Source organism: Tasmannia lanceolata, unplaced genomic scaffold (assembly GCF_043159265.1).
Source record: "Tasmannia lanceolata isolate RefF3 unplaced genomic scaffold, GAP_Taslan_0.1 ptg000004l, whole genome shotgun sequence".
Classification (NCBI taxonomy): domain Eukaryota; kingdom Viridiplantae; phylum Streptophyta; class Magnoliopsida; order Canellales; family Winteraceae; genus Tasmannia; species Tasmannia lanceolata.
This window is the reverse complement of record NW_027518681.1, coordinates 8,474,973-8,499,464: the sequence shown is the minus strand read 5'-3', so window position 1 is coordinate 8,499,464 and position 24,492 is coordinate 8,474,973. Positions and strand designations below refer to the sequence as shown.

Genomic DNA, 24,492 nt, shown 5'->3' with positions numbered 1-24,492 from the left:
AGGAAAGAACTACAAGAAACAACCAAGATTGTCATGCAAACCTCAAGATAGTCTCCAAGCTACTTGATTCCCTGGGAAGTCCATCTAATCACACTATAAATTGCCTTCCACCAAGCAGTACTCAAAGAAGCAACCAACTTCAAGCTTTGGAGAAGAGCTAAAAAGTAAAACTTTTGCTTTGTTTGAGTCTTTTACCCCTAAAGGACTAGAGAATGCCAATATGAGCATCCCCACGTCTGATATTTGCTGGTCCAATTCTCCAAGATTGTCATCTCAGTATCTCACACTTCCCTAAATTCTTTCATTACTTTTGCTTAGTAAGTAATGCATCTGATGGCTATTACCTTTTGCTTTTTATCACAAAACAGTATTATTGTGAGCTTTTCAAATTGCCCACCACATAGCCAATCGATTCAATCTTCACATGACTCCTCCAAGGGGGAGGAAATCCTCTCGACCAAGCCACTGAAGCCTCAGTCAAACCAGGATTAGTCCAACACCCGCCAAACAAAGAGAAGATGTGCATCCATAGCTTGGTTGCAAAGGTAAAACAACAAAAGGTGAATGATTGTCTCCGATTTGCTGATATGATGCACCTATTAGGAATTGGCTATCGCCATTGTATGAGATGGTCATCGTCTGTATGTTGTTCAAATCGGCAGTCCGACACAAGGCTACGAGTCTGCGGGGGCCTGAGAATGACCATTACCTATTCTTGGGTGCGACTAATGCTCTCCCCGCATCAAGATCCTAGAGAATGACCTAACTCAGAACACACATCTGGATTCTTTTTCCAAATCATTGGTGACATCTTTCTTGTTTACTTTGTATTTTTTGTGTTTTGAATGATGAAAAATTTTATTAAGGAGAAAAGGAAGCAAATTCTTGTTTACTTTGTACAGATTCAAAGCCTTCAGGCTTTGTGATACCAGCCACTCCACCCAGACATTAGTGTCTAATTTGGAGCCTACTGGTTTGACCCATCACAAAATAAGAGAACCCAAGGTTTTCTCCTGGAAGTCATCCATCCACTTTTATCTATTGTCTAAAGACCTTTTGCAACAGTTTCAGTTGCTTTCTCCAAAAACTTAAAGATGAACTACAATTCTACGGAGAAGGGTATTTCTTCTGGAAGTCACCCATCCACTTCTATCTATTGTCTAAAGACCATTTGCAACAGTTTCAGTTGCTTTCTCCTCTTAATAAAACTTATTGAGGAACTACCCTTCTATGGAGAAGGGTATTTAGCTTGTATTCTCCACGGTTGCTGAAATGAAAGGGAACCTTTGACTTAATGCCTATTAGGCCATAACTTCTCATTTAGACACCTATAAGACCCTTGTCATATTTGGATGCATATTTGGATATTAAAATTTTTTTTTGTTAATTTCGGGTTTATATTGGGAAAAATTGTGAAAATAATATATTTAAAATATATAAAAGTAAAAAATTTAAGAACACAATTAGGATAACAAATAATATGGTGAATTTATCACGATATTTTTGTGGTAAAAATAAAAGATGAAGGTACCTCGATGATTTTTTTTTAGAATTATGGGAAAATTTTGTGATTTTGTCGTTTTATCAAAAAAACCATAAAATATATCGCGATATTTAAAAAAAAATAAAAATCAGAGAGAGTTGTGATTATGGGTGTGGGTTGGGTTCAAGAAGGTTTGGGAAAATTAGGATCCCAAATCCCTGTCTAAAGATTCTCGCAAGACAGAGTTCATCACTTTCCATCAAACTGGGGGAGAGGAGGGATGTGGGCAGAGGATTTCTATGAGAAATTAAATAATGAAACATGCATTCATCAATTCATTGGGAAGGAGAGAAATCAAGGCTAGATTGTGCGTTACTAGGTATTGAGAATTCAGCTCATCAATTTCCTGCTTATGATTTTACTTAAAATTGTATCAACTACTAATTAAACTTGAAGTATTATACATACACACAACAATTTCGTCTTTTAAGTAACCTATTCAACATACACAATGTGACATTACTAGTCCCATACAACTGAAGAATGACTGATTACTAAATTCTCTGATAGGATGGGATAGTTACAACTTACAACACATCTAACAAGTGTTTAAAACTCTTCCTCAAGCTGGAGTATGTAATTCACTATTACCTGCTCCTTGCTGAAAAGCTGGACCACACCCAATAGCTTTTCTGCGTACATCTGTTGGTCCTTGATTCTAATGCTAGGGTCCTTAAGAGTTCTCTTGTTCACTTTCTTCTTATCAAGGGGACACCATGAACGCCCTCTGCTTTTTCTATACAAACCATAAGTGCTGTTTTTCATTCCCAAGTCATTTCATTAACCATTTCACTTAAATGAGTTCATTTACTGAGTTTTCCATATCTAAATGCTGAGTTTTCCTTATCTAAATCTTGATGTACACACTAGAATAAAAAAAATATCTTTTTGCATCAAATTTCTCCCTCCCCATGTCAGAGTTTTAGTTGTACACATGCAATTAGCATTCCACCCAATCTGCAATAGTATAGGCTGCAATTTTAAGCGAGAATCATGAATCTAGCAATATTCCCCACCTTTCGAACCTTCCACCCTTTCCATTCATGAGTACTCAATAAATATCCTCCACAGGCCTCAATATGAGGCCTTTTTGGTTGGTGCACAAATTGGCTTGCTAATCCAGAAAGGGAACACATACTGTACATGGTCATTGTTGAGTACAAGGCTTCCTATAAGCTGTAAATTATGCAAGGGAACATCACCTTCATCCTCACTAGCTTCACTTTTTATTCGGTTGGGAACTCACTGTTTCCAGCAAAGAGTGCCCCATTTGTTGAATTCATCTTGCACAGCATCATTGAGATAAAAATCTTATCTTTAGAGAAACTGCTCCTCATATTTGCCCAAGTAGTGTTATATGTTCTTTTGGTGGTAAGATCTTGCGAGTTTTGATTAGGATGTCAAATCTTCCATATTTCCAGTAGTAAGGATCATGGATCATGGAATCAAGGTTTCTGAGGTAAGTGTGGAGGGTGGAAGTCACTTGCTGACATTCTTGTGCAACTTTCCGAGTGTCATATGTGATGCAGATAATAGGCTAATAAGTGGCATATTTGCCAATTAGAATTTCTAGGCGTTTATTTTCCATGTTATTGAGTTTTTAAGCTTTTATTTTCCATGTTATTTAGAATTAGGAAGTTTAGTCTTTTAGGAATTCTTATTTTAGTAGGTTTTTATCATTTAGGTTGTTAATTGCCTATTTATAGGCCTCTTTACAGCTTTATTGTGAACTTTGATGATTAATGAATAAAGATTGATTGGCTTCTCCCTCTACAGGTTTCTTCTCCCTTCGTCTATTCTGCTTCTTTTCCTTTCGTCTATTCTTCATCTTCTCTTCTTCTACTTCTCCCTAATTTCGTCTCATCTTCTCTACTCATTCTTCTTCTATCTTCTTCTTCCCCTATTCCTCTTCTATTCTTCTCTTCTTTTCTCATCTATTCTCTTCTTCTTGTCTTTTATCCCCTTTCTTCTATTCCTCTTACCTATCGTAAATCAATGTGTTTAAAATCTCATTCTATTCACCCATAAGCGAGAATGATCATCTCCATGGGTGGAACCCTAAAGAACTCTTGAAGTACACAATCCACGACTAGTCTGATGGATTTTCAAGAGAAATACTCAACCCAACTTAATAGTAGTTAGGCTTGGAGTAGTTTCTGTATTGGTTGGATGGGGTTAGGCATAGTCAGTTGATGGGGTTAGTCGAGCAAGGTTTTGAAGGTTGTGTAAATTTAAGACACTTCCACCCATGCCAGAATTCCTGTTTGGTCCTATGGTCCATGATCCTCTCAAAGTGCCGTGTGAAAAACTCATTCAATCAATATCAAAGTTAGATAAGATGATATAACAAAACCAATGCGTGGGTCCACACACATACATATATATCTTTGATTTCCTTAATTTTTTGTTTGCTTTCCTTGATTGGTAATTTTCTTGAATTTTTGTTTGGTCTCCTTGATTGGTCAGCCAACGGTAAGGTTGCTCCATTGTGACCTGGTGTTCAGGAGTTCGAGTCACAGAAACAGCCTCTCTGCAAAGCAGGGGTAAGGCTGAGTACATCTAGCTCTCCCCAGACTCCGCAATGGCGGGAGCCTCGTGCACTGATTGATCAGCCAATCAAACAGACGTATGCAAAATACAAGTTTTCAGTTTCCTTAATATGTGGTAAGCAAACAGTATACGGACAATGTGTATCTATCACTCTTTCACTTGTTTTGCAGAATTTGTTTCCCCCACTTGCTCCACTGCCATCATTAAATTGCTCAGTCCAATAAATCACTTGCTTAATAAATAATAAAGTCTGAAATTATATGGTACTGGAAAACATGTGACATTCGAAACTTCCAAAATCTATTGAATGAACTGGTCATATGCATTTATGGAACATGGACACATGCATTTATCAGAAAAAAGAAAATTTATATACAATGTAATTAAAATTTAGATGAATGAACTGGTCAGACTATGCCGAAATCCAGTTTACTTGAAAAGAAAAAAAGAAAAAAAGAAAACATAAAAATTCAGAATACAGAAAAGTCAGAGAACATTGAAAAAAAAATAAAGATGTACAAAATAAAATACAGAAAATAATAACTAAGTCATAGACAATGGGAAAACTGTAGATGAATGAAATGAAATACAGAAACTTAAAACTAAGTCACAGACGCTGAAAAAAAAATACAGAGAAGAAAGAAAGCTGTTGAATTTGATGGAACTGAAAAGAAAAGTCACAGACACTGAAAAACATACAGATAGGAAAGAAATCTATGGAATGGGGTTATCACTCAATCCCAAAAATACCCATATAGAATGGGGTTATATTTATTTTAATCGTTTTGCTTCCAGCAGAACATTCAACCAAGAAATCCAACACACAATCACCGAAATCAGCCGTGATTATTTCTGAAATTTTCTATAGGTCCCCTTCCAGTAATACTGGAAACAAAGAATGTTCCTTAGCTCAGTTCAGAAGTTAAATATTGTTACACGATCCACTTGCTTTCTTAGTAGTGCCCATACCCGATTGGATTGGTGTGGCTCATCTTTCTTTTTTTGACCACTGCATTATACTCCTGTCTTTGTCTGAACGGCAGTACTAATTCTGTGAATCAGGGTAATCTCCTACGCTGTTGGTAGGACAAACACCCCTTTAAAGCATCACTCAATCTTAGGAAACCCATCTGACTCATATTTTTCCTAGGTTAGGTACTTTGCTAGTGGGCTATATAGTGAATCATAAGTCAGAACTGCCAGTCAACCAGCAAACATTCAACCATCACTCTCTATCAGAACTAATATCTCATATCTCTGTTGTCTCACAGCTTATACTTGCTGAAGGAATTCTCTTTGAAGATACTTTGACTAGTAGACACCATGGTTCAACGGTGGGGCATCGCCTTTTCTCTCCTGCCCAGAAAATGTGAGCTAACTAAATCCCTGACTAATCTTATGATTATGAGCATTCCACCTTTTAGGGTTAGTGAGCCAATTAGACCAAGATTTAGGTCGTCAGACCGCACAGAAAATGTGAGCTAACTAAATCCTTGACTAATCTTATGATTATGAGCATTCCATCTTCTAGGGTTGGTGAGCCATTTAAACCAAGATTTAGGTCCGCCCGACAATTGGATCCCATCATGCCTAAGAGGCCATCACTACTTGCACCTCTGTTTGTTTGTCAAGTTAGAAGTTGCTTCAGGGATTTTTGACTGTTAGAGATCACAACACCAGCAGATAGACTGGTGTTTTGCTTGCTGTGTGATTGCCTTGAATATCAAGAAACAGTTTACTGGGGGCAGTCTGTTTTTTCAAATGCAATTTGGAAAAACCCATGAACCATGACATCAATAATACCTGATGATCTCAGCTGCTTTAGACATTATCCCTCTGTCAACCTTTTTATTTTATCTGATAGAATGTTTTGTCATTCAACTTTAGATTAGTCCTTGACTAATCTTATGATTATGAGCATTCCAACTTTTAGGGTTGGTGAGCTAATTAGACCGAGATTTAAGTGAGACCATTTTATCTTTTAGGGTTAGTGAGCCAATTAGACCAAGATTTAGGCCAGACCATTCCATCTTTTAGGGTTAGTGAGTTACAAGATTTAGGTCAGACCTTAGACTGCTAAGTGAGTTGGGTTTTGCTTGTTGTATGTCTTGAATATCAAGTAACAGTTCACTTGATTGATCTTGTGTAGTCTGGTTTTTCAAATGCAATTTGGAAAAACCCATGAATAATGACATCAATAATACCTGATGATCTCAGCTGCTTTAGACATTATCCATGTGTCAACCTTTTCATCTTATATAATGTTTTGTCATTTTTAATTTTTAAGATATAGTTCCGACAAATCTTGGTGGCATGACATGATAGTATATTCACCAAACATTGGATTTAGTGGATTGAGAAACATCAAAGCACACAAACCCATATCATTCAACACAACAGAATCGATAACAGCAAAAGTCGAGAAGTGGGAGAAGAAACCAACACCCACAGTGCTTGTCATTGAAGGTAAATTCATTTCCTTTGCTTTGCTTTTTTTACAGTATTTCTGTTCTCTATGATGATGATAATGGTGGCCGTGATAATGATCAGTACTAAAAAGGAATTGAATTGCCAGAAGCTTTTGATGGGAAAATCATGAGCCCAGGTATGTTACAAAATCTCTCTAACCTAAAATCTACTCTAATCTACTTTTCTGGGTAGCCCTGTTCTTTACACACAGTACACAATCCCCAGCCAAATCACTCCCATCCTCGGACATCACTTTCTCAAAATCTGCAGCCAAAGGACAAAAACCCAGAAAAATCTTCAGATCTCTCTCTCTCTCTCTATCCTCTTTGCTTAGCAGAATTTCACTACCAACAAAAAACTAATCAAAAGACAGCACTACCTCTCAACCCATCTTTCCTTCTTCATAAGCTTGTCTTTCCTAAAGCTGTACACATATCACCTGCACTTCACTGTTCTCAATCAATTCCGTGGGGAGGCTTTTGACCCAGCACCTGGTAATTGTGCATCATCTGCATCCGAATCACTCTCAGACGAACTCCCAGAATCAGAATCTGCAACAAGGGGAAAAAATTAGGTAAGACCCACAAAAAATTCAAGCTATTCACTACAGCTAATCATCATTGTTCTGAAAGGAAATGGCGAGGTAGCGAGTTTTGATACCACTCGAGGACGAAGAGCCACTGCTAGAGCTGCTGGAACTGCTTGATCTGCTAGCATAACCAGCATCCTTCTCAATCTCAACTGGGGGGAAATTCATCGATGGCATTTCGTCGCCTATGTCAATGTCTTCCTCACCCTGTTCTCCTTTCTTGCTCTTCTTGGCAGCTTCTAGTGTTTCCCCAACTGGAGACTGTAAAACAAATTAAAACTCACATCAGTCAGCAATCAGAAGGCATGAAATTAGTTCAATCTACACAGTTCAATATCAGGTCCTTTACCTTATCACCGCCATTGACAGCAGCATCACCAGCTGAACTGATCTGATTTGCAGCAAGAGCTTGCCTCTTGATCTTGCTCATCATTTTCTTGCAATTATACACAAACCGATCCAGCTCCCAAAGCGTCTCCTTGTCGACAACCTCAATATCAACCTCAATCTCATCACCATGCTGCGATAGATTCGAGTTCCTCCTCCTTATGATCTGCACCACCTGATCCATCTTCTCCTGCGGTAGGCTTACCAAACTCGAACTCAACTTCTGCTTCTCCTCATAGCTCATATCTCGCTTGTTCGGATCCTTCGCTTTCGGCTTCGGTAGCTTTCCAGTTGCAGATCTCATAGTTGTCATAGTCTTCACAGGTTGCGGATATTGAAACGTATTAGGGGTAGGCACCACGGCCGGAGCAGGAGCAGGAGCAGGAGCCGGGGCCGCCATAATGGGTTCGGGTTTTCTCGTGCTCTCTGGTGTAGGGATCTGAGACCGAGAACTCCCAGGCCTTCTTACACTATCTGGGGTAGGAATCTGAGCCCACGAACTCCCCATTGCAGCCGCCCTTCTCTGTTCTTCCTCATACTTTCTATAGGCAGGACCAAACATCTCCTCAAAACGCCCAAGAAGCTGTTCCGCCATGACATAAACATCATGACCCTTCGGATTATAAGCCAACGCATTGTTAAACGTCAATCTAACATCAGACGCGAATTCAATAGGAGACCCATATATATTCCTTCCGAGCTTCGATTTAACCGTTCCAAGATCCATAGGATTCTTGATTATCTGATTATAATCATGAAGCCCCATTCCAACAACATCAACAGGAACATTAAAGATCCATCCATGCTTATGCTTCATAATCTTCATCAAGATCTGCCCACACCTTTTCATGATTCCAGATAGAATCTTCCCATTAACATGTTCCAATGCAGGACGCTTCTGATCTCGCGGAGTCATGATCAATGGAGGGCGTTTGCTTCCAGATCCTTTCTTGTTCTCCGCCGGCATCATCATCTTCTCCTTCCCCATCACGAACTCCGACGGCCGATAGTACTGATTCGCCTTCGGCGTTCTCTTCTCTTTCATTCCATCAGATCCAGACAGCGTTGGTTGCGAATCTAGGGCAAATAGGTTTAAAGCCTGTGGCCGTGTTGTCGCAGAATTTACAGAGAACTGAGACGCGCTGTATCCAGATCTGGACTGGATTTCTCTTGAAGAGATCAGATCTCGCAAATTTCGGACCTGTTCGAGCTCTGAGATTAGGCGTTTTTTTATTTCCCTCAGCTCTCTCTTAGAACATTCGGCGATATTGAAGGTGATGTATTGGTTATTGTTTTTGCTGTTGAGACTGATGGATTTGCGATTGAGGGAGGTGGAATCATCTGAAATTGCAGCCGCGGCGGCTGCCATGGGTGTAGATTCGTTAGATTTCCGGCCATGGATTTGGTCTTGAGGATCAAAGATAGGTTTTTTTAGGTTAGGGTTGGACTTAGGGTTAGGGTTTGAATTAGGGTTCTTCCTCATATAAACCTTCCGTTCTCCCCAGTACGGCTCATTTCTACTTGCCAGGAGAGCGGACGCCATGCACGTCGGAAACCTGCTTCAGATCGGCCGGATTCCGGCGATCTTCCGGCAAGAAGTCTCGATTGAAAGGAGGGATAAAAACATGAACGGAGGTCGGAGTTTCGGCAGGAAATGAACGGAGTATAGCCGGAAAAGAGGATCTCGGTGCCGGAAAATGGCCGGAGATCGGGAAAGAAACGGGAAAAAAGAAACGTGAAGAAAAAGATTTACAAGGGTTTTCGAAGACCCCCTTCCTTCTCTTACCACAGCGAAGGAGAGATCAGGAGCACCGCTTCTTAAAGGCTTTCAGATCTGCCCGGGAAGTTTTTTGACCGTTCGATGAGATCGAACCGTTAATCGTACGGTCGAGGCGGCTTCGTTGCTGCCCGTGGTTCTGACCGTCCTATCTGTCACGAACGGATGCGATGTGTGGAAGGACCCACGTGGCGGCTTATCAGCCGTGACTTGATAGCGAACCTTTCTTCCGAGAGGTCGCAATTTAATTTGGATTTTGAGTTTGGCGTGAATTTGGGGCGCATGACTCGTGCATTTGGGTTTTTTGAGTTTTGCGGGGAGTGTGGGGCTGGAGTGGTATGACGTGGCCCTAGAAGGAGGTTTTGCCAGCTGGCGAAAATATCTTTTGTTGCGGAATTTTCTCCCGCCAATTCCCGGGCTTTGCCAGGTCAGCGCTACTGCTATTGGCTATGCTACGTGGAATACCACGTCACAGATATATTTCTTAAGGGGTAGGGTTTAGGGCTGAGATAGATGAATTTAGAAATTTTTTTGGACGATGAGCAATCTAATGTAGGGCATGGTAGATGGACGGTCTAGATGAGTCAACGTATGGCTCATGTGGGCTCCATCTATTATGTTTTGGAGATTTTATATGTGTAAGCCCTTATAGTCCCTTTTTTTCAATATGGACCACATCATAGGATGATCCAAACCGTCCATGTGATGGAACACAATGTAAATAGGTTGTTCCCCAAAAATCATTTCCATAGAATGATCCTAGCCCTCCGTTCTATAGAGGTTTCCATAATATGCAGTTCCTCTATGGATCGGAGGGCTGGAATCATCCTATAGAAATGATTTTTTGGGCAGAACCTATTATGTACATTGTGGGCCATCAAATGGACGGTCTGGATCATCCTACAATGTGGTCCGTAGAGTACTTTTTGAAAAACAATGGGACTATATGTTGCCATCATCGATGAGCCACATATGATTGGTAGTTTTTTGCTTGGATTTCATAGGGAGGAGAGAAGGATAACACATCAGCAGACAAGCAATGATTAACCCGTAAACATCCCCGGTGGTCTCTTATACTTTCAATGCTATATTCACAATCTAACAAGAGTTACTGCTGACATAGCACCCAAATGCCAAGCAAAACCCCTGAGCCGTCCCGGCTTTTGTGCCAAAAATAGAGCCATTGACAGTTTTAGACAAAGAGGGAGTGGGGCTGGAAATATCACTGCTAGTAATTTTTCATATCAAATATCAAATCCCATATTTAAATATTCACTACATTGGATGATTTTTTTGCCGAGGAATGCTGAACTGAAGAACTCTTTGTAGAATATTAACACGTTGCACTGGGTAGTAACTTGCATTGAGTAATTTTTTTAGGGGATTTGCTAGCTGTCTATCGCAAAAGCATTTCGCGGATGGTCTGTTGCATGTGAGAGCAGCCACAGAGGCTCACTTTTCAGCAGATTTTGTCTCATTAATGACATGTCTGTGCTCACATGCAACAGTGGACGCTAGCAAATCCCTTTTGCAATCTTCATTCTTTACTGTACCATTTTTTGCTTTTTAATGGACTGTCCGAATCCGAAATATGGAGAGAAAGGACAGTTAAAAATCTCCAATTAAGATCCAATCCGACCAGTAAGAAGACATGATCAACCTCAACTTCCAAGGTTGTATGATGGTCCCTCATTAATTACTAACTTTGCTCACCAACGGCTAGTCTATTTACTTTAGAAAAGGATGGTGTCTAGGGGTCTGCTTAATCTCCACTATACACCTGGTTTGTGGGCTATGCTGAACTATATATCTATAGTTTATGGTGGCTTCTATTTTCTTTCGTGGCCTAACAAATAAGAGACATTGTCTTCAAAAAAATCTGGATGCTGATGAACATACCTTAAGTCATAATCGTTGTTTTTCTTAGGACTTTGCAACAGTAGGTATCACTTCGCCCTTCACTCTGTTATCCCTTTACTCGTGTGCTTGCACCAGGAAGACAAAAGCTAACACATAAAGAAGGAAGATAAAAAGGATAGAAAGAAAGGTGAAAAAAACGTCAAAAGAAAAAACAGGAGAGGAATTAGAAATCTCCTCCACATCTCATCTTTTAAGAGTCCTTATTTAGATGGCAATTGCCATTCTTATCAAACTTTCCCATATTTTATTGGAAAAACTACTAAAAACCCCTTAATCAAAACCACATGAAGATGAGGTGGGTGGGACACCATAATGGTGTAATATGGTGTACCACCCACCTCATCTTCATGTGGGGCTCATTTTTTTTCGCCCATCCATAGAATGGCGAAGGGTGCAACCCAACCGGACTTCAACCCGAACTCAACCCAACCCGACTTTTACATGGGTTGAACCCGTTGGGTTCGGGTCGAGCCCGCCCAAGTTGCGCCCCTAGAATGGGCCAACAATGTTATCCATGGTAAAATAAATTTACACCTCATTTTCATGCGGGGCCCACCATTTTTACCCTTCAGGGCAGGGCCGACAATATCCAACCAAGCCATGGGTGGGACCTACCATTTTGCACCTATGGGTTGGCACAATATCTCCACACATATCCATGCATCGGGTGCACACTATTTTTCCTCATGTTTTGATCGGTGGGTCCACCTGCATAGGGGTGGGCCCAATATTGTACACCTCATCTTGATGTGGGACCCATTATTTTAGACCCATATATGCATACCATGGGTCAAGAATTCCATGATGATGTATTTAATTAAGAGAGGAGAGAGAGTTACCAAATAAACAAAGACAAACGTACAAGGGTGGTGGGTAAGAAATGTCTTCAATAGAGAGAGATTATAGATTTGGATTTGTACCCAAGCGTAGTATTAAGGGTAAATCAACTAAAGAAAAATCTTAAAACTTAATTATGGCACAAGAAGATCTTATTGGTAATTAAGAAAATTTTGAAGGATTTCTTGTATAAAGGTTTTGATTTAGGGTGTTTTTTAGTAGTTTTCCCTAATTTATAGGTAATTAAGAAAAATTTGAAGGATTTATTGTATATAGCCTTCGTGGCCTATGCTTTATTAAGTCCATCTTCTTATTTTGAGGAGCATGTCGTTGTCTCTATTTGTTTTAGTTAAGTCTAAGTAGTTATATACTACTTGATTGATTGATGATACATTTCATGTCACCCTAATTGCACTTTTGATTCTCTACTATTTGTAATTAATAATTGATTTTATCAATCAAAACATAGGGAAAAAATATTTTTTCCTATGTAAGTTACCAAATATGAGCTCTAGCTCATATAAGCTTATATAAGCTCTAGCTCACAAACACTTTTTGAGTATTTAGAATCAGAATTGGAATTAAAAACATAATCAAGAATCAGAGAATCAAAATCAAAATCAAAATGAAGTCTAAGTTCCATAGAATTAATTATGGTTCTAAACTTGATTCTTCACTCATTACTGATTATCGGGCCCAAGAGTGTCAAGTCCAAAACTAGTATAAGAGTCATACTTTTGCTAAAGAGAGACTTAGGAGGGCAAAATTATGAAAATACCCTCAAGGGCCGGCCATCCACCCATGGTCAACCATAGTTGGTTGGAATTCAGTAGAACGTCAGCAACTACAAGAGGAGGATGTCTTCCGCTTCAACCCTGTTCATAATCAAGATATCTCCCTCTTTTGGCATGAAACAGCAGGTAAAGTAATCGACTATCTATCCTCTCTTTCTATCTCATCTTTTGATTATTCTTTTTTTTTTCTCACATGGGTATCGATTGAATCTTCTCACAGTACAAGGAGTGACAGCGTAATTATTGAATTGGGTTCTCACTATTGTTGATGTTTTGTGAGGAGAAGGGATTTTTGATGGATTTTTTCATGTCTCCTTCCATAGAAAACAAAGCTCTTGTGCTTCTTCTTCACATTTTTATCTTACTGTTTCTGAGCAATAGATGCTATGGTGTTGAAAGTGATATTCAGTGCTTAATATCTCTAAAAAAATCACTGGATGACCCATTTAATTACCTAGAACCTTCTTGGAATTTCAACAACATGACTGAAGTGTTCATCTGTAAATTCATTGGCATTGAATGCTGGGGCGACTATGAAAGTAAGGTCCTAAACATAAGACTCTCTAACATGGGCCTGAAAGGCCAATTCCCTTTGGGACTTGAGAACTGCACCAGTTTGACAGGATTGAATCTCTCAGGCAATGATCTTTCTGGAGCCCTCCCTCAAAACATCTCTAAAATGATCCCCTTTCTGACAATCCTTGACCTTTCCTATAACTATTTCTCTGGTGAAATTCCCATGAACCTATCAAGTTGTACATATCTAAATGTCCTTAACCTCCAACACAACAAATTAACAGGTCAAATCCCTTGGCACCTCAGCCTGCTCAATCGATTGACCACACTTAATGTTTCTAACAATTTTTTGTCCGGACCAATTCCAACCTTTGTCGATAATAGGACCTTTCCTGCGTCAAGCTTTTGGAATAATCAGGCTCTCTGGGGTTGTACTTTGGATGCTTGCAAGGGCCCTCCGAGAAAGGAAATCCATAGTATTTGGCTTACCATTGTAGTGGAGGCTGTTGTGGGGTCTTTTCTGGGTGCAATAGCTTTTGTTATATTCCTGTATGTGGGTGGAAAGAAGGTGGAGGAGGTGGAAGAAGATGAGGAGAGTATGTGAAGCAGGGCAGATTTTAGATGACATGGCCTTTCTTTTATAGACCCAAAATTTCACAGATGAAATGCAAGTTTATTATTTGTTATCATTTGGCTCTTCCCAATCGTTGCGATTTTGAACCAATATAAGTATTATATGTCATTATGTTTCCAATTTAGTGTTCTGTTAGCTAAACATTATCTTTTTTCCTTGCATTTCGATTCATTTGTTCTTCAAATCATTGTTCCCTCGGTCTAGCTGAGGCAAAGGGATGTTCAACGGGGTTATCTTCAGTCAAAGAATGTTAGGAATGCCTGGAGTCGTAACTCGAAGAAACCCTTTGACACTCAAGTCAGTAGAGGCAACATATGGAGGTAAGCGCTATGTGCTAATGTGCTATGAGTGTTTGGTTTCTCGTACCTGGGTTCAATTAAAGAACTGCAATAAAAAACTGCAATCAGATCCTTGTATGGTGTGAGGATTTTCCTTCTTATATGTGGAGGTTCCGTGACTCGTGGGATGAAGGTGGTGTGGCCACCATTGCAATCGTTGGTATTGGTGCCTGTATCGGCATTGTAGAGTCGTCAGGTGTCACATGTAAAGGGCATGATTGGTTCTGATGTTGCACTTTCCTGGGAGCTTTAGGGTAATGGCTAATTGGACGATTAGGAGACTGGGTGGCGCACGACTTCTAGATGTTGTGTGGGCTGGGCGTTGTGCTATCCTAGGAACTTTAGTGTGGTGGCCAATCGGGCGACTGGGAGGCGCGTGACTTTTGGATGTATAGCGAATTTGCCAGTTGGAAATATACATGCAACATCTAGTTTTGGGGTGTATTCAAAAGAAAAAACATCAAAACTCCCTCGTGACATGGGTTATGATTCTAACTGTTGAAGTATAAATAAAACCTATTCTAACGGCAATGTAGTGGGGCCTACTATTTGTTGATCGGGTCCGTCCACCGAGTGAGACCTCATCTGTTAATCCAATGGCTCAAAAAACTCAAACGATAGCCTAACAGCAACGATGAAATTAAGTGGCATCTGTCTATTAAGTGAAGTAATGTGTATGTAATTCACTTACTACAAAACAGAAATGCAAACAAATAATAAAAGTGTTATGTAACTTACCTACCAAAAAAAAAATTGTTTTTATATGGTTAGAAATCGAAGCTCAACTGCTCTAGGATCTTGCTCGGCCTCCAAAATAGATAAAGAATCCTGCTGGTATATGATCCGTGCTTGGGCTGAAGCTCTTTGGAATTTCATCAACTCTTTGAAAATCCTTGCCTGTTCCTTGGCACTAAATAGACTAAACCTAATTCTAGTTTTACACCCATCATCATTCCTATAGTCAAGGTTCGGAGGTGATTAAACATGCAACCATGTGATCTTGTTCTTTCCAGTAGTTCGTGACAGATGATACTCCTACTCCTGATTGGTTCTCAATCTGAAATGCATTTAGAGTAATATAGAGTACTACAATATAAGGAAACTAATGTTATGTTAAATAAGAAAAAAGATAAACTCACCCCAAAAGTTTTTGCAGATTATGTGAGCTTCTAAACAAGCAAAAAACAGCCAAGATCTGCCATGGGTCTTGAAAATTTATCCCCAATGAGAGTTCCTTCAGATGATCAAGTGTTTTAGGAACCTTCTTTGGTACATCGCCAGAAGCCAGAAACTAGGATCAAAAGTAAAAAGGAGAACATTAGTATTTTAGTTTGTGACTGAATTCCAATTTACTTCATGAATACTATTTACCTTTATGAAGGAATAACCCACATGGAGCTTCTTAATGTTCGGTAGACAACCAAGAAGATTGGTAAGACTACAAGTCTCACGCGGCTCGAGATGTTTAGCGATTCTTTTTGTCGGAATAAAAAAATAGATGCAGAAGCTAGAACTGGGGTGTTTTCAAAAGAAAAGGCATCGAATGGACCTAAAATGTACAAATATTGGAGATTGGGAGCATTGGTTTTAAGACAACAACGATGGTAACTAGGATTTATATATGTCAAACTCTCAAGAAGAGGGGAATTGGAAATTAGAAATTCAAGTTTCTCACCGGGGAAGGTTACATAAAAAATATAAAGGATTTTGAGACAATGGAAGCCTTCAAATTGAGGAGGTATGTTGAAAATGCATCCTCCTAGTCTCAAATGGTATATTTCTTGACATGAGAAGACAGCTGAAGGCAGCTTATAATGATCCCCATCTAAACATTCAAGAATGATTTCCTTAATCCCCCGTCTTGGTAGGAAAAATACCCATTGATCAAAATTAGACCTTGAAGGAAGGTAATGAGAGCACTGGAACTTACGAATCGGGCCTCTATGCTGGAAGAGAACTTCATACACAATGCTCAAACATTTAAGGTTCAAGAGTGTTATGTCTGTAGAAGATACATGGTGGGGCTTGAAAATGGGCGGTAAGTTGAAGTCCTGCCAAATAATACCCCCACCCAGAACTTCCAACCTTGGAACACCCTGTTCAACAGCCCTCAAAGAGCTATCTCAATGAACCTTGATTGCTTGTCCCTACCTTTACAGTCCTCTGGCAAGAAAGCCATTGAATTTGAAGATGATGATATTACCATTGCAGAAGAGAGGTGGGATCATTGCTTGGTGGGGTATTTCCTTGGGAAAAAGCCCTACTTCTAGCCCTAAAAGAGCATTTCCACAGGAAATGGCATCTGAAAGGGGAATTCAAACTCATCGGACTAAATCGTGGATTCTTCCTGTTCAAGTTCAATAATGGTGAGGATTGTGCTAAAATTCTTGAAATGGGGAATCATAGCTATGATGGGAGACCATTGATTCTTCAGAAGTGGTACCCGGATATGGACCTCGTCAAGCCATCTCTGTCTAGTATACCCATTTGGGTCAGACTGCCGGATCTCCACTTGAAATTTTGGACCCAAAGGGGAATCAGTAAAATTGCTAGTGGCATAGGGAAACCGCTATACATGGACTCTAGCACAGCAGAGGGGTCGAGACTGAGCTATGCCAGATTCTGTGTGGAAATCGACATTGATGCTCTTCCTCTTCCGGACTCGATTGAACTCAAAACCTCATCTAGAAGTACCAATCAGCAGATCGAATATGATTGGCGTCTGTCTGCTTGCCTCCAATGTAGGGACTTTGGTCACACGAACACAACCTGCCCTAAAAATGTCAACATCCAACCAAAAAAAACCAAACAGGAATGGCAAGCCAAAAGGGGAGAGCCGAATATGAAAGAAAATGAAGAAGCTCAATCTTTGACCACCCCCTTTCTAACTAGTGAACCAGTTTCTGGGCCCAAACTGTATAACCCATATTCCATACTGGAGGAGATGGAGGACACTAGTGAATCTCCTCAAAGCCAATCAGAAGACCCAGTGTTCAACACATTCCAAAGTCTCACAGGACATTCCCCCACTCCCACCACCTCTGTCAATGATGATCGGATGGACAGTCTGACAGACGAAGAGAGTGAAGAAGATACTGGATCAGAGGACAATCAGAGGACTACTCCGACCCTGAAGAGATTCCCTCATGCATAAAAGGCCCCGGAGTCTCCTCAAAAAAGAATGTATCTTGGGCAGAAGAACTCAATCAAGTCTACTTGATTCAAGTTGAACATGAGGAAAACAGTGAAGAGGAGACCCCAAAACTTAGAGAGTCAAATTGGCAGGAAGTTCCCAAGAAAATCTGGACAAAGCGCTCACAAAGACCCCATCACACCCCTTCAAAATTAGTTGATTATGTAATTCAGAAGTATTGATCATTTTGTTCTCTTAGGCTTAGTGCTTGATGCTCATATCTGAAAAGCCTTGGTTCCCCTTCTCGCTTGTTCCGAATTAGGGTTGGTTTTCGTTCTTAATGTATCATCTTTTCTATTTCTAATAAATTGGTAGGGGTTCCGTTAAACCTCAGCTTACCCATCAAAAAAAAAAGATACATGATAGGGATGGCATCGCTCATCAAATACAATTTGTGGAATTGTAACCCAATTATACCTCCAATTTCTCGATAAAATGCTCATCCTCACAGCATCCTTAATCGACAAATGCTCGAGGATCTTCTCTATGGCATCCTCCGGTAGATTATATCTACCGATTAGATCTAAGTTTGAAACTAGTTCCTTCTCATTTTTAGAACAAGAATTCATTTTTTCTTTTCACCACTGAAATCCAACAAATAAAATTCAGCCCCATAAAGTTTCATCAAATGTCAATGAAAAAGGATAAAAAACAAGTAAGATCCAAGGCCAAAGGGCACCATGAGAGCAGGAAATAAGAGAAAATGTTTATGCGGAGATAGTGTCTACAATAGATTGACAATAGAGTCAGCAAGGCAACACAGGGTAATAAGTGCAGTATGTGAAGGCAACCCATGCAATAGATTGTTAATATTGTTTAGTGTGCCTCAGGTTTTATGTATAGTTTAAATGATGCAACAAATTTAGACCCATGGAAATGTCCAAACTAATTTTGGGTCAGGAAATGTTCTGTTGAACTATAGTATCTATAGTCTATGGTGGCTTCGATGAGCATGAGGGCAAGCCTGGCAACCATGGAAAAATTATTCCACATAATATTCATTGGCCCAATTGTAAATGAGCAACTGAGGGACAGAGGGAGGGTGAGAGACTTGAGAGGGCACGAGTGGAGCATGGGAAATACGTAAAAGGCCGTGAATCAGAATACACTATTTCAAATTGGGTTTTCTTTTTCCTGTTTTTAGTGTCTTTTCATGCTCCTCTCACTCAAACCCTCTCAAATCTCTTCCTCTATTGTCGCTCCTCCGCCCATAAAATTTTTTTTTTTCACGGTTTTCAAAGATGCCCTAAAAACATTAAAAAAAAAAGAATTATATGATTAATTAACCACTGGCAAGCATGTATTCCCCGAGGGACGGGGCGGGAATGGGGATTGCTCTCGCCCCGCCTTGCCCTATAATCCCCGTACAAAATTGAATTTTCCACTATTAAATTTAGGTTTGCGACTTATAATTTGGGCAGCCACACTTACCATAGAACAAATTTCGTTTGGCATTCCTATATTTCCCTAGCGTCTTTCTCAAATGTTTTTTTAATAAAAAATTTCAATTAAAAAATCCATTTAACACGTTTCCCTTGTAGTGTGAAGGGCGGAGATGGGGATTAGATTTTCCCCGCGGGACGGGGACGGAGATTCCCCGCCATACCTGAAGCGGGGACGGGGAATTTTCCTTGATGCAAGGACGGGGATGGGGAATGCAACATCCGGCCCCGCTCCGTTGCCACCCCTAATGGAATTGGACCCATCCATCTAATGGGCCTAACTGTTGATGCTTGTGTAGTGGATGAGAAATTTCTGCTAAACTTTTTGGTAGTAGAGTACTAAAAGAAATAAAATAAATCAAATGCAAAGGAACATACCTGAAGGCTGAATCACTCTGTTGTCCCTTTCCTCGGTGCTTACACCACAAGACAAAAGCTTACACAGAAAGAAGGAAGATAAAAAGTGAGAAAGAGAGGAGAAGAAAATTGAATAAAACTCCAAAAAAACAGAAATCTCCTCACGATCTTATCTTTTAAGGAGTCCTTATTTAGATGTCAATTCCCATTCTTATCAAACTTATATATGCTGTACGTCAAAAATCATCTCCTTAAGATGATGCTAACTGTTCATCTTTGCCGTCCATTTTAAACAAAATATATCAGGAAGATAGAAAGAAAGGAAAAGAAAGATGAAAAAAATAAGAAATAAGAAATCTGTCACTAATAAAAAATAAATATGTCCACACACTAGCATTCTCGTTAAAATAAGAAACGTGTCCCAAGTAAAGAAATATGGCCATGCTAGGATGGCAAATGAACATACCTAAAGGCTAACTCGTATTTTTCCTCAAGTTTTCGTATTCAGCAACAGCGAAGTGCAAAGAGAAACAAATAAAAAAATCAAATGCAATGAAAGAAAGCTCAAAACCTTCACCCAGTAATAAAAGGTCAGAGTTTATTTCAAAGTTTGAATCCTTCTATAGATAAACTGAATGAAGCAGCAGTGAACCTTCAACAAGTTCTAGCGATCCAAATAGGAGGAGGGTTTTTGACAGAGAAAAAGGGTTTTCACAAATGAGACTAGAGGACCCAAACATAGCTATATCAGACAATGATTCCCCTCTAGACCTCAAGATGAACTATTATCAGTTTTCCTAGCATGTAATTATGTAAATAGGCTTCACGGCTCTCTCTATTTGGTTTCAATATTGATTATGCTAATTCTTCTAATCGTTCCCTATATGGAAACGATTCCTATAATAATGGTTCCTATGAGATTTTATAGGATCTCAGCCTTTATAGTCCAGGTTTTTCAGAAAGTGCCATGGGCTTAGGATGATCCAAGCCGTACATTTGATAGGCCACAATGTAAATAGGTTGTGCCAGAAAAATCATTTCAATAGGATAAACCTAGCCCTACTATCTATAGCGGGATTCCATATTTTGGAAACTTCTATAGATCGGAGGGTTGGTATTATCCAATGAAAATGATTTTTGGGGCACAATCTATTTACGATGTGGCCCATCTAAGCCGTCCATTTGAATACTTATATGTTCTAAGCTTTGAATTAGTTATTTCTGATTTACTCCCCTAATTCCACTAATCGTTCCCATGTGGGACGGTTCCTATATTAATTGTTCCTACGAGATTTTGTATGGTGTCAACCCGTATAGCCCAGTATTTTTCAGAAAGTGCTATACTGCTTATAGGTGATGTGGACAGTCCCCCCATCCCTCTTGAGATCTACGTGGCACCCTCCTCCTAAGAACATATTGGTATTGGACCTATTGGTTTCCTAGTTTAGTATCCTAATCCTAATTCCTTTCCGAATACTATTTCTTACACCATTTAATAGTTTCCTACTAGGAAAGGTCTCCCCTTCTAATTCCATATATACTAATAATAGAACAACCGTTGTTTACAACAACACTCCCCCTCTAAGTCCCTATATGTATACAGAGGGACTAGAACCACCATAATTAAGACTCCTCTGCTCTGCTCATTGCCGACCAGAACTGTCTTTCTCATTGAGGTATTACCCATCTATATTCATTTAGGGCTTTCTATAATTCTATCAGATCATATTAGAGAATCTCTCTATTTCTTTTAGTTTTATTAAATTGTCTCTCTGTTTTTGTTTGTTTGAATATAGGTTTATTTCTTTTGCATGCATTAATTTGGTACCATGAATAATCCATGTTCTGGGACATCCATTGGTAGGTCTTACATTAAACAAAATTGGGCCACATCCATGGGTTGTGGTGTTCTCCTATCCATACTTCTTTGAGATGATAATGACAATCTGCTGTTTATTTTTCACTTCTAATTAACTAGAAAAAAATTCTTAAGAAAACATTTTCCATGAGAAGTATTTTTTCCTGAAGGTCAGCAAGGGTGGACTACATGTCTACATGTAAACAAGATGGGGTGATCAGATGATTCCTCACAAAATGATAGTATAAAGGCCGATGCAGTCTAAACAACGGCTGTTTGGGAAAGTATTTCTACGGTCTTTGAGTAGTGGTGCATAGTTTCAATTAATAATGGAGCATGTATCATCTCACTAAAATATCACCCTCACAATGTTAGAACTTTCTTTGTGTGAAACTTGGTTCTTTAGCTTATGGATTCCTGAATCCATATTTTGCAAAAAAGGTGGGCAAAAACCATACTTTTCTAAGGTTTCTCAGGATGTGCAAGGTGTTTTTGTTTTTATGAGCAGATTTCTAGAAATTTTTTTGTAGTCTGGATAATTCTTACTAAATTTCAACATTTACAAGGTGTTTTTAATTTTGTTTTTTTTATTTTGTGGGCCTAATCTCGATGAGTCATACCATAAAAGGAATCAACATAGGACAATCTTCATCTATTGATTAGAACAAAGCAAATAGTAAGAGAATTTTAAAAACCATCAATTATAGCATATTAACCCATTATAATCTAAATTTTCTATTGATCTTCATCTATTGATTAAACATGTTTTAAGGTTTTGTGTTTCTCTACTTTTTGATGTTAATGTGGAAAGTAAAGTTTTTAATAGATAAGCTTGCAGAATTTTGAACAATACAGATTTTACTTTCATCATGTTGAGATGAATATTATTTTATTTGAAGATGTCCAGTTTTTATTTGTAATCTATCTTGGCTTGTATTTTGGGTAGGGCGACTGCAGTACCAATGAAGATGCTAGAAGATTCGTTTCCCGGCATTGATGTTGTTCTTTCAAATCATCGCCAATCCTCTGAAAATGCTTTCTCAGCAGAAGTGATGCCACAAAAGTGATACCAGTTGTTCCAAGTCAGAGTTTTTAGCATTGCAATGGCAGGCAACCATATTTTTCCTAGGCTAGGATCTATGACCTCACCTCATTGGTACTACTCTTTGAGCGCTATGGCAAGCAATTGACTTCTTGGTAATGTCATGCAATTCTTCTAGCAAAGTTCTGGGGCTTTCAAAGTTCTCTGCAATGGTGAATTGGTAAGAGACCTTTTATTTTGCCTTCTCTTTCAAATCTTTTTTGAGTGATCCGACATCTATCATCTGGTATGTAGCATCAGGTCCCAACATTAATTTAAAATTTTCCAAACATTTGCCTTATGTTTTTCGGTTTGGTAGGTTTATCTGATTAAATTTTGATTAACGTAAGTTTATTGTAGCAGAAATGAAACTATAGTCTGGGTACTTTTGAGTATTTGATATTCAGTGCATTCTTTTGTACCATTTTATCTATGTTCCTCAAACATTAAGATAGGGCGATGATTAAGTTGCACCCCAGTAGGATAATTCGCACCCTTTTAAAATAGGGTGTGTTGGTAGACTGAAGCTTTGGGTGTAGGGAAAGAAGTTGTTTATGCCCTGCAAGAGCAAGTGATAAGCAAGAGATAGTTCAGGCGACAGGTGTTGTCCTTTGGATGCCAAGTGGAGAAGAGCAGCTATCATAGGGAGAAAGAGCGGAATCAACCGCTCTCAGCAATCTTCTCCACTGCTCTTCTCCACTCCCTGGGTGGAGAAGAAAAGCAGCAGTGGGCAGAGAAGAAAGACATGCATTGAAAGAGGCTGCAGGGACTTCTTGGCGTTCTGGAAGGGTAATTGTGTGGATGAAAAGACCAAAATAAGTTTGGTAACTGACGTATGGGATTGTTTTTAACAAATTCAGGGGGGTAATCTAAGGCCGTAGGAGCTGGGCACGTCGGGGATTTTAAGGGAAGATGGTTGATAAGATATTTTGATTCTTCTATTCGAGCTGGGCACTATGGGTGAATTGACTGGCTATTGACTGGGACTTCGTAAAAGTTGAAGATATGGATTTTGAGACAATTATTGTTTAAATTGAGAATATTAGACATCATCGATGAATAACTGGAGGGATGGAACGATGGACTTGTGCGCACTGGGGACGCCTGGTTTAGCACATGAGTTAGTTGTGCTATTAAGAGACCACACGATAGACTTACGTGCACCGGGGACGCTTGGTTCAGCAGGTGTGTTAGTCATGTTGGAATGAGATGAGATGGTATTATGAGTAAGCATGCACCGGGGATGCTTGGTTCAGCATGTGAATTTGTTATACTTGTGTGAGATAGCTTAGACTGTTATAAGGATGTAGGGCCTTTGGTTTTGCGTGTGAGTTAACTGTGTTGGTAGGGGACGGCATAGTGAGCTCGTACGTGTCTAGAGTGCTTTGTCTAGCATGAGAATTAGTTTTATTGGAATAGGATAGTATAGTCACTTGTGAAGATTGGGAGCTTTCGGTTTGGAATATGAGCTAGCTGTGTTGGTATGAGATAGTGTGGTAAACTTGTGTACCCCAGAAGCTTGTGAGTTATTGTGTCATCTGAAGGAAGGAGACTTTAGTTCGTAAGTTGTTGCTCTGTCCATCAGGTGTGTTTTTTTTCCTTTGACAAGATTTTGATTGCCTTCCCCTGTCTTGTGCACATCCTTGACAAGACATGATTGATTTTTATCAGATTTAAAATAAGTGCAAACTATTAGTATCCAATAAGACATTATGTATTCTATCCCTGTATTCCCCTCTTAGTGAAGTTTTTGTTGTCTTGAGAGAAACCTTCTCAATCTAGTTATATCAAAGATCATTATTATTGTATCTGAATAAATTCCGTGAATAATTTCCTTTGAAGTTTGAGAAATCGAATTCAGTTAGTATTGATCTCATCTGAAATCATGTGCGTCATTGTGTGGCGATCGAGAGGCCCCCCTCCGATCAACATGAGTAAATGGCGATGTATGAGATACCTCTTGATTCGAGGACAAAGCTTGGAACCAAGACATTAGAATCTAAATTCGACCCTAAGCTTCAGCTCAACCATTAAGTTGTAAATTGAAAAGATAAATGTGTTACTAAAAAACCACGTGTTTTGAACCAGGACTCTAGGGTAAGTTATTGTAGTACGCCCCTTGTTTCACTCTATGGTAATTATCTGGTCTTCGCTTTCCAAAATCTCGATATAAAAGAAACTTCAAAACAAATGAACTTAGTATCGAA

The 24,492-nt window shown here is 39.3% G+C and overlaps 1 protein-coding gene and 1 long non-coding RNA gene across 3 annotated transcripts; one reads left to right on the top strand and one right to left on the bottom strand.

Annotated features, from left to right (window-relative positions):
• Positions 1-6,511: 6,511 nt before the first annotated feature.
• Positions 6,512-9,343, bottom strand: LOC143876218 (transcription factor GTE7-like). 2 transcript variants are annotated; one of them, XR_013250336.1, is made up of 4 exons: positions 7,501-9,343; positions 7,223-7,412; positions 6,942-7,113; positions 6,512-6,826 (listed from the first exon to the last, which is right to left on the bottom strand). XR_013250336.1 is itself a non-coding variant. In XM_077377938.1 (3 exons), exons 1-3 carry the CDS (start codon positions 9,079-9,081, stop codon positions 7,022-7,024), a joined length of 1,863 nt encoding a protein of 620 aa, XP_077234053.1. In that variant the 5' UTR covers positions 9,082-9,343; the 3' UTR covers positions 6,512-7,021. The 2 variants fall into 2 exon arrangements, 1 of the variants encoding a protein (XP_077234053.1); XM_077377938.1 differs by having other exon boundaries at positions 6,512-7,113.
• A 2,298-nt stretch (positions 9,344-11,641) lies between these two features.
• On the top strand, positions 11,642-14,180 carry LOC143875803 (uncharacterized). The gene is made up of 2 exons (XR_013250202.1): positions 11,642-12,992; positions 13,087-14,180. It is a non-coding gene; the product is annotated as an uncharacterized LOC143875803 (long non-coding RNA).
• The last annotated feature ends 10,312 nt before the right edge of the window (positions 14,181-24,492 follow it).

Coding starts and splice junctions, on each gene's coding strand:
- LOC143876218 (XM_077377938.1), bottom strand. CDS start 9,081: ATGGCGTCCGCTCTCCTGGCAAGTAGAAATGAGCCGTACTGGGGAGAA. Junction 7,413..7,500: donor CTGTCAATGGCGGTGATAAG/GTAAAGGACCTG, acceptor TTTGTTTTACAG/TCTCCAGTTGGGGAAACACT. Junction 7,114..7,222: donor TGGCTCTTCGTCCTCGAGTG/GTATCAAAACTC, acceptor CCCTTGTTGCAG/ATTCTGATTCTGGGAGTTCG.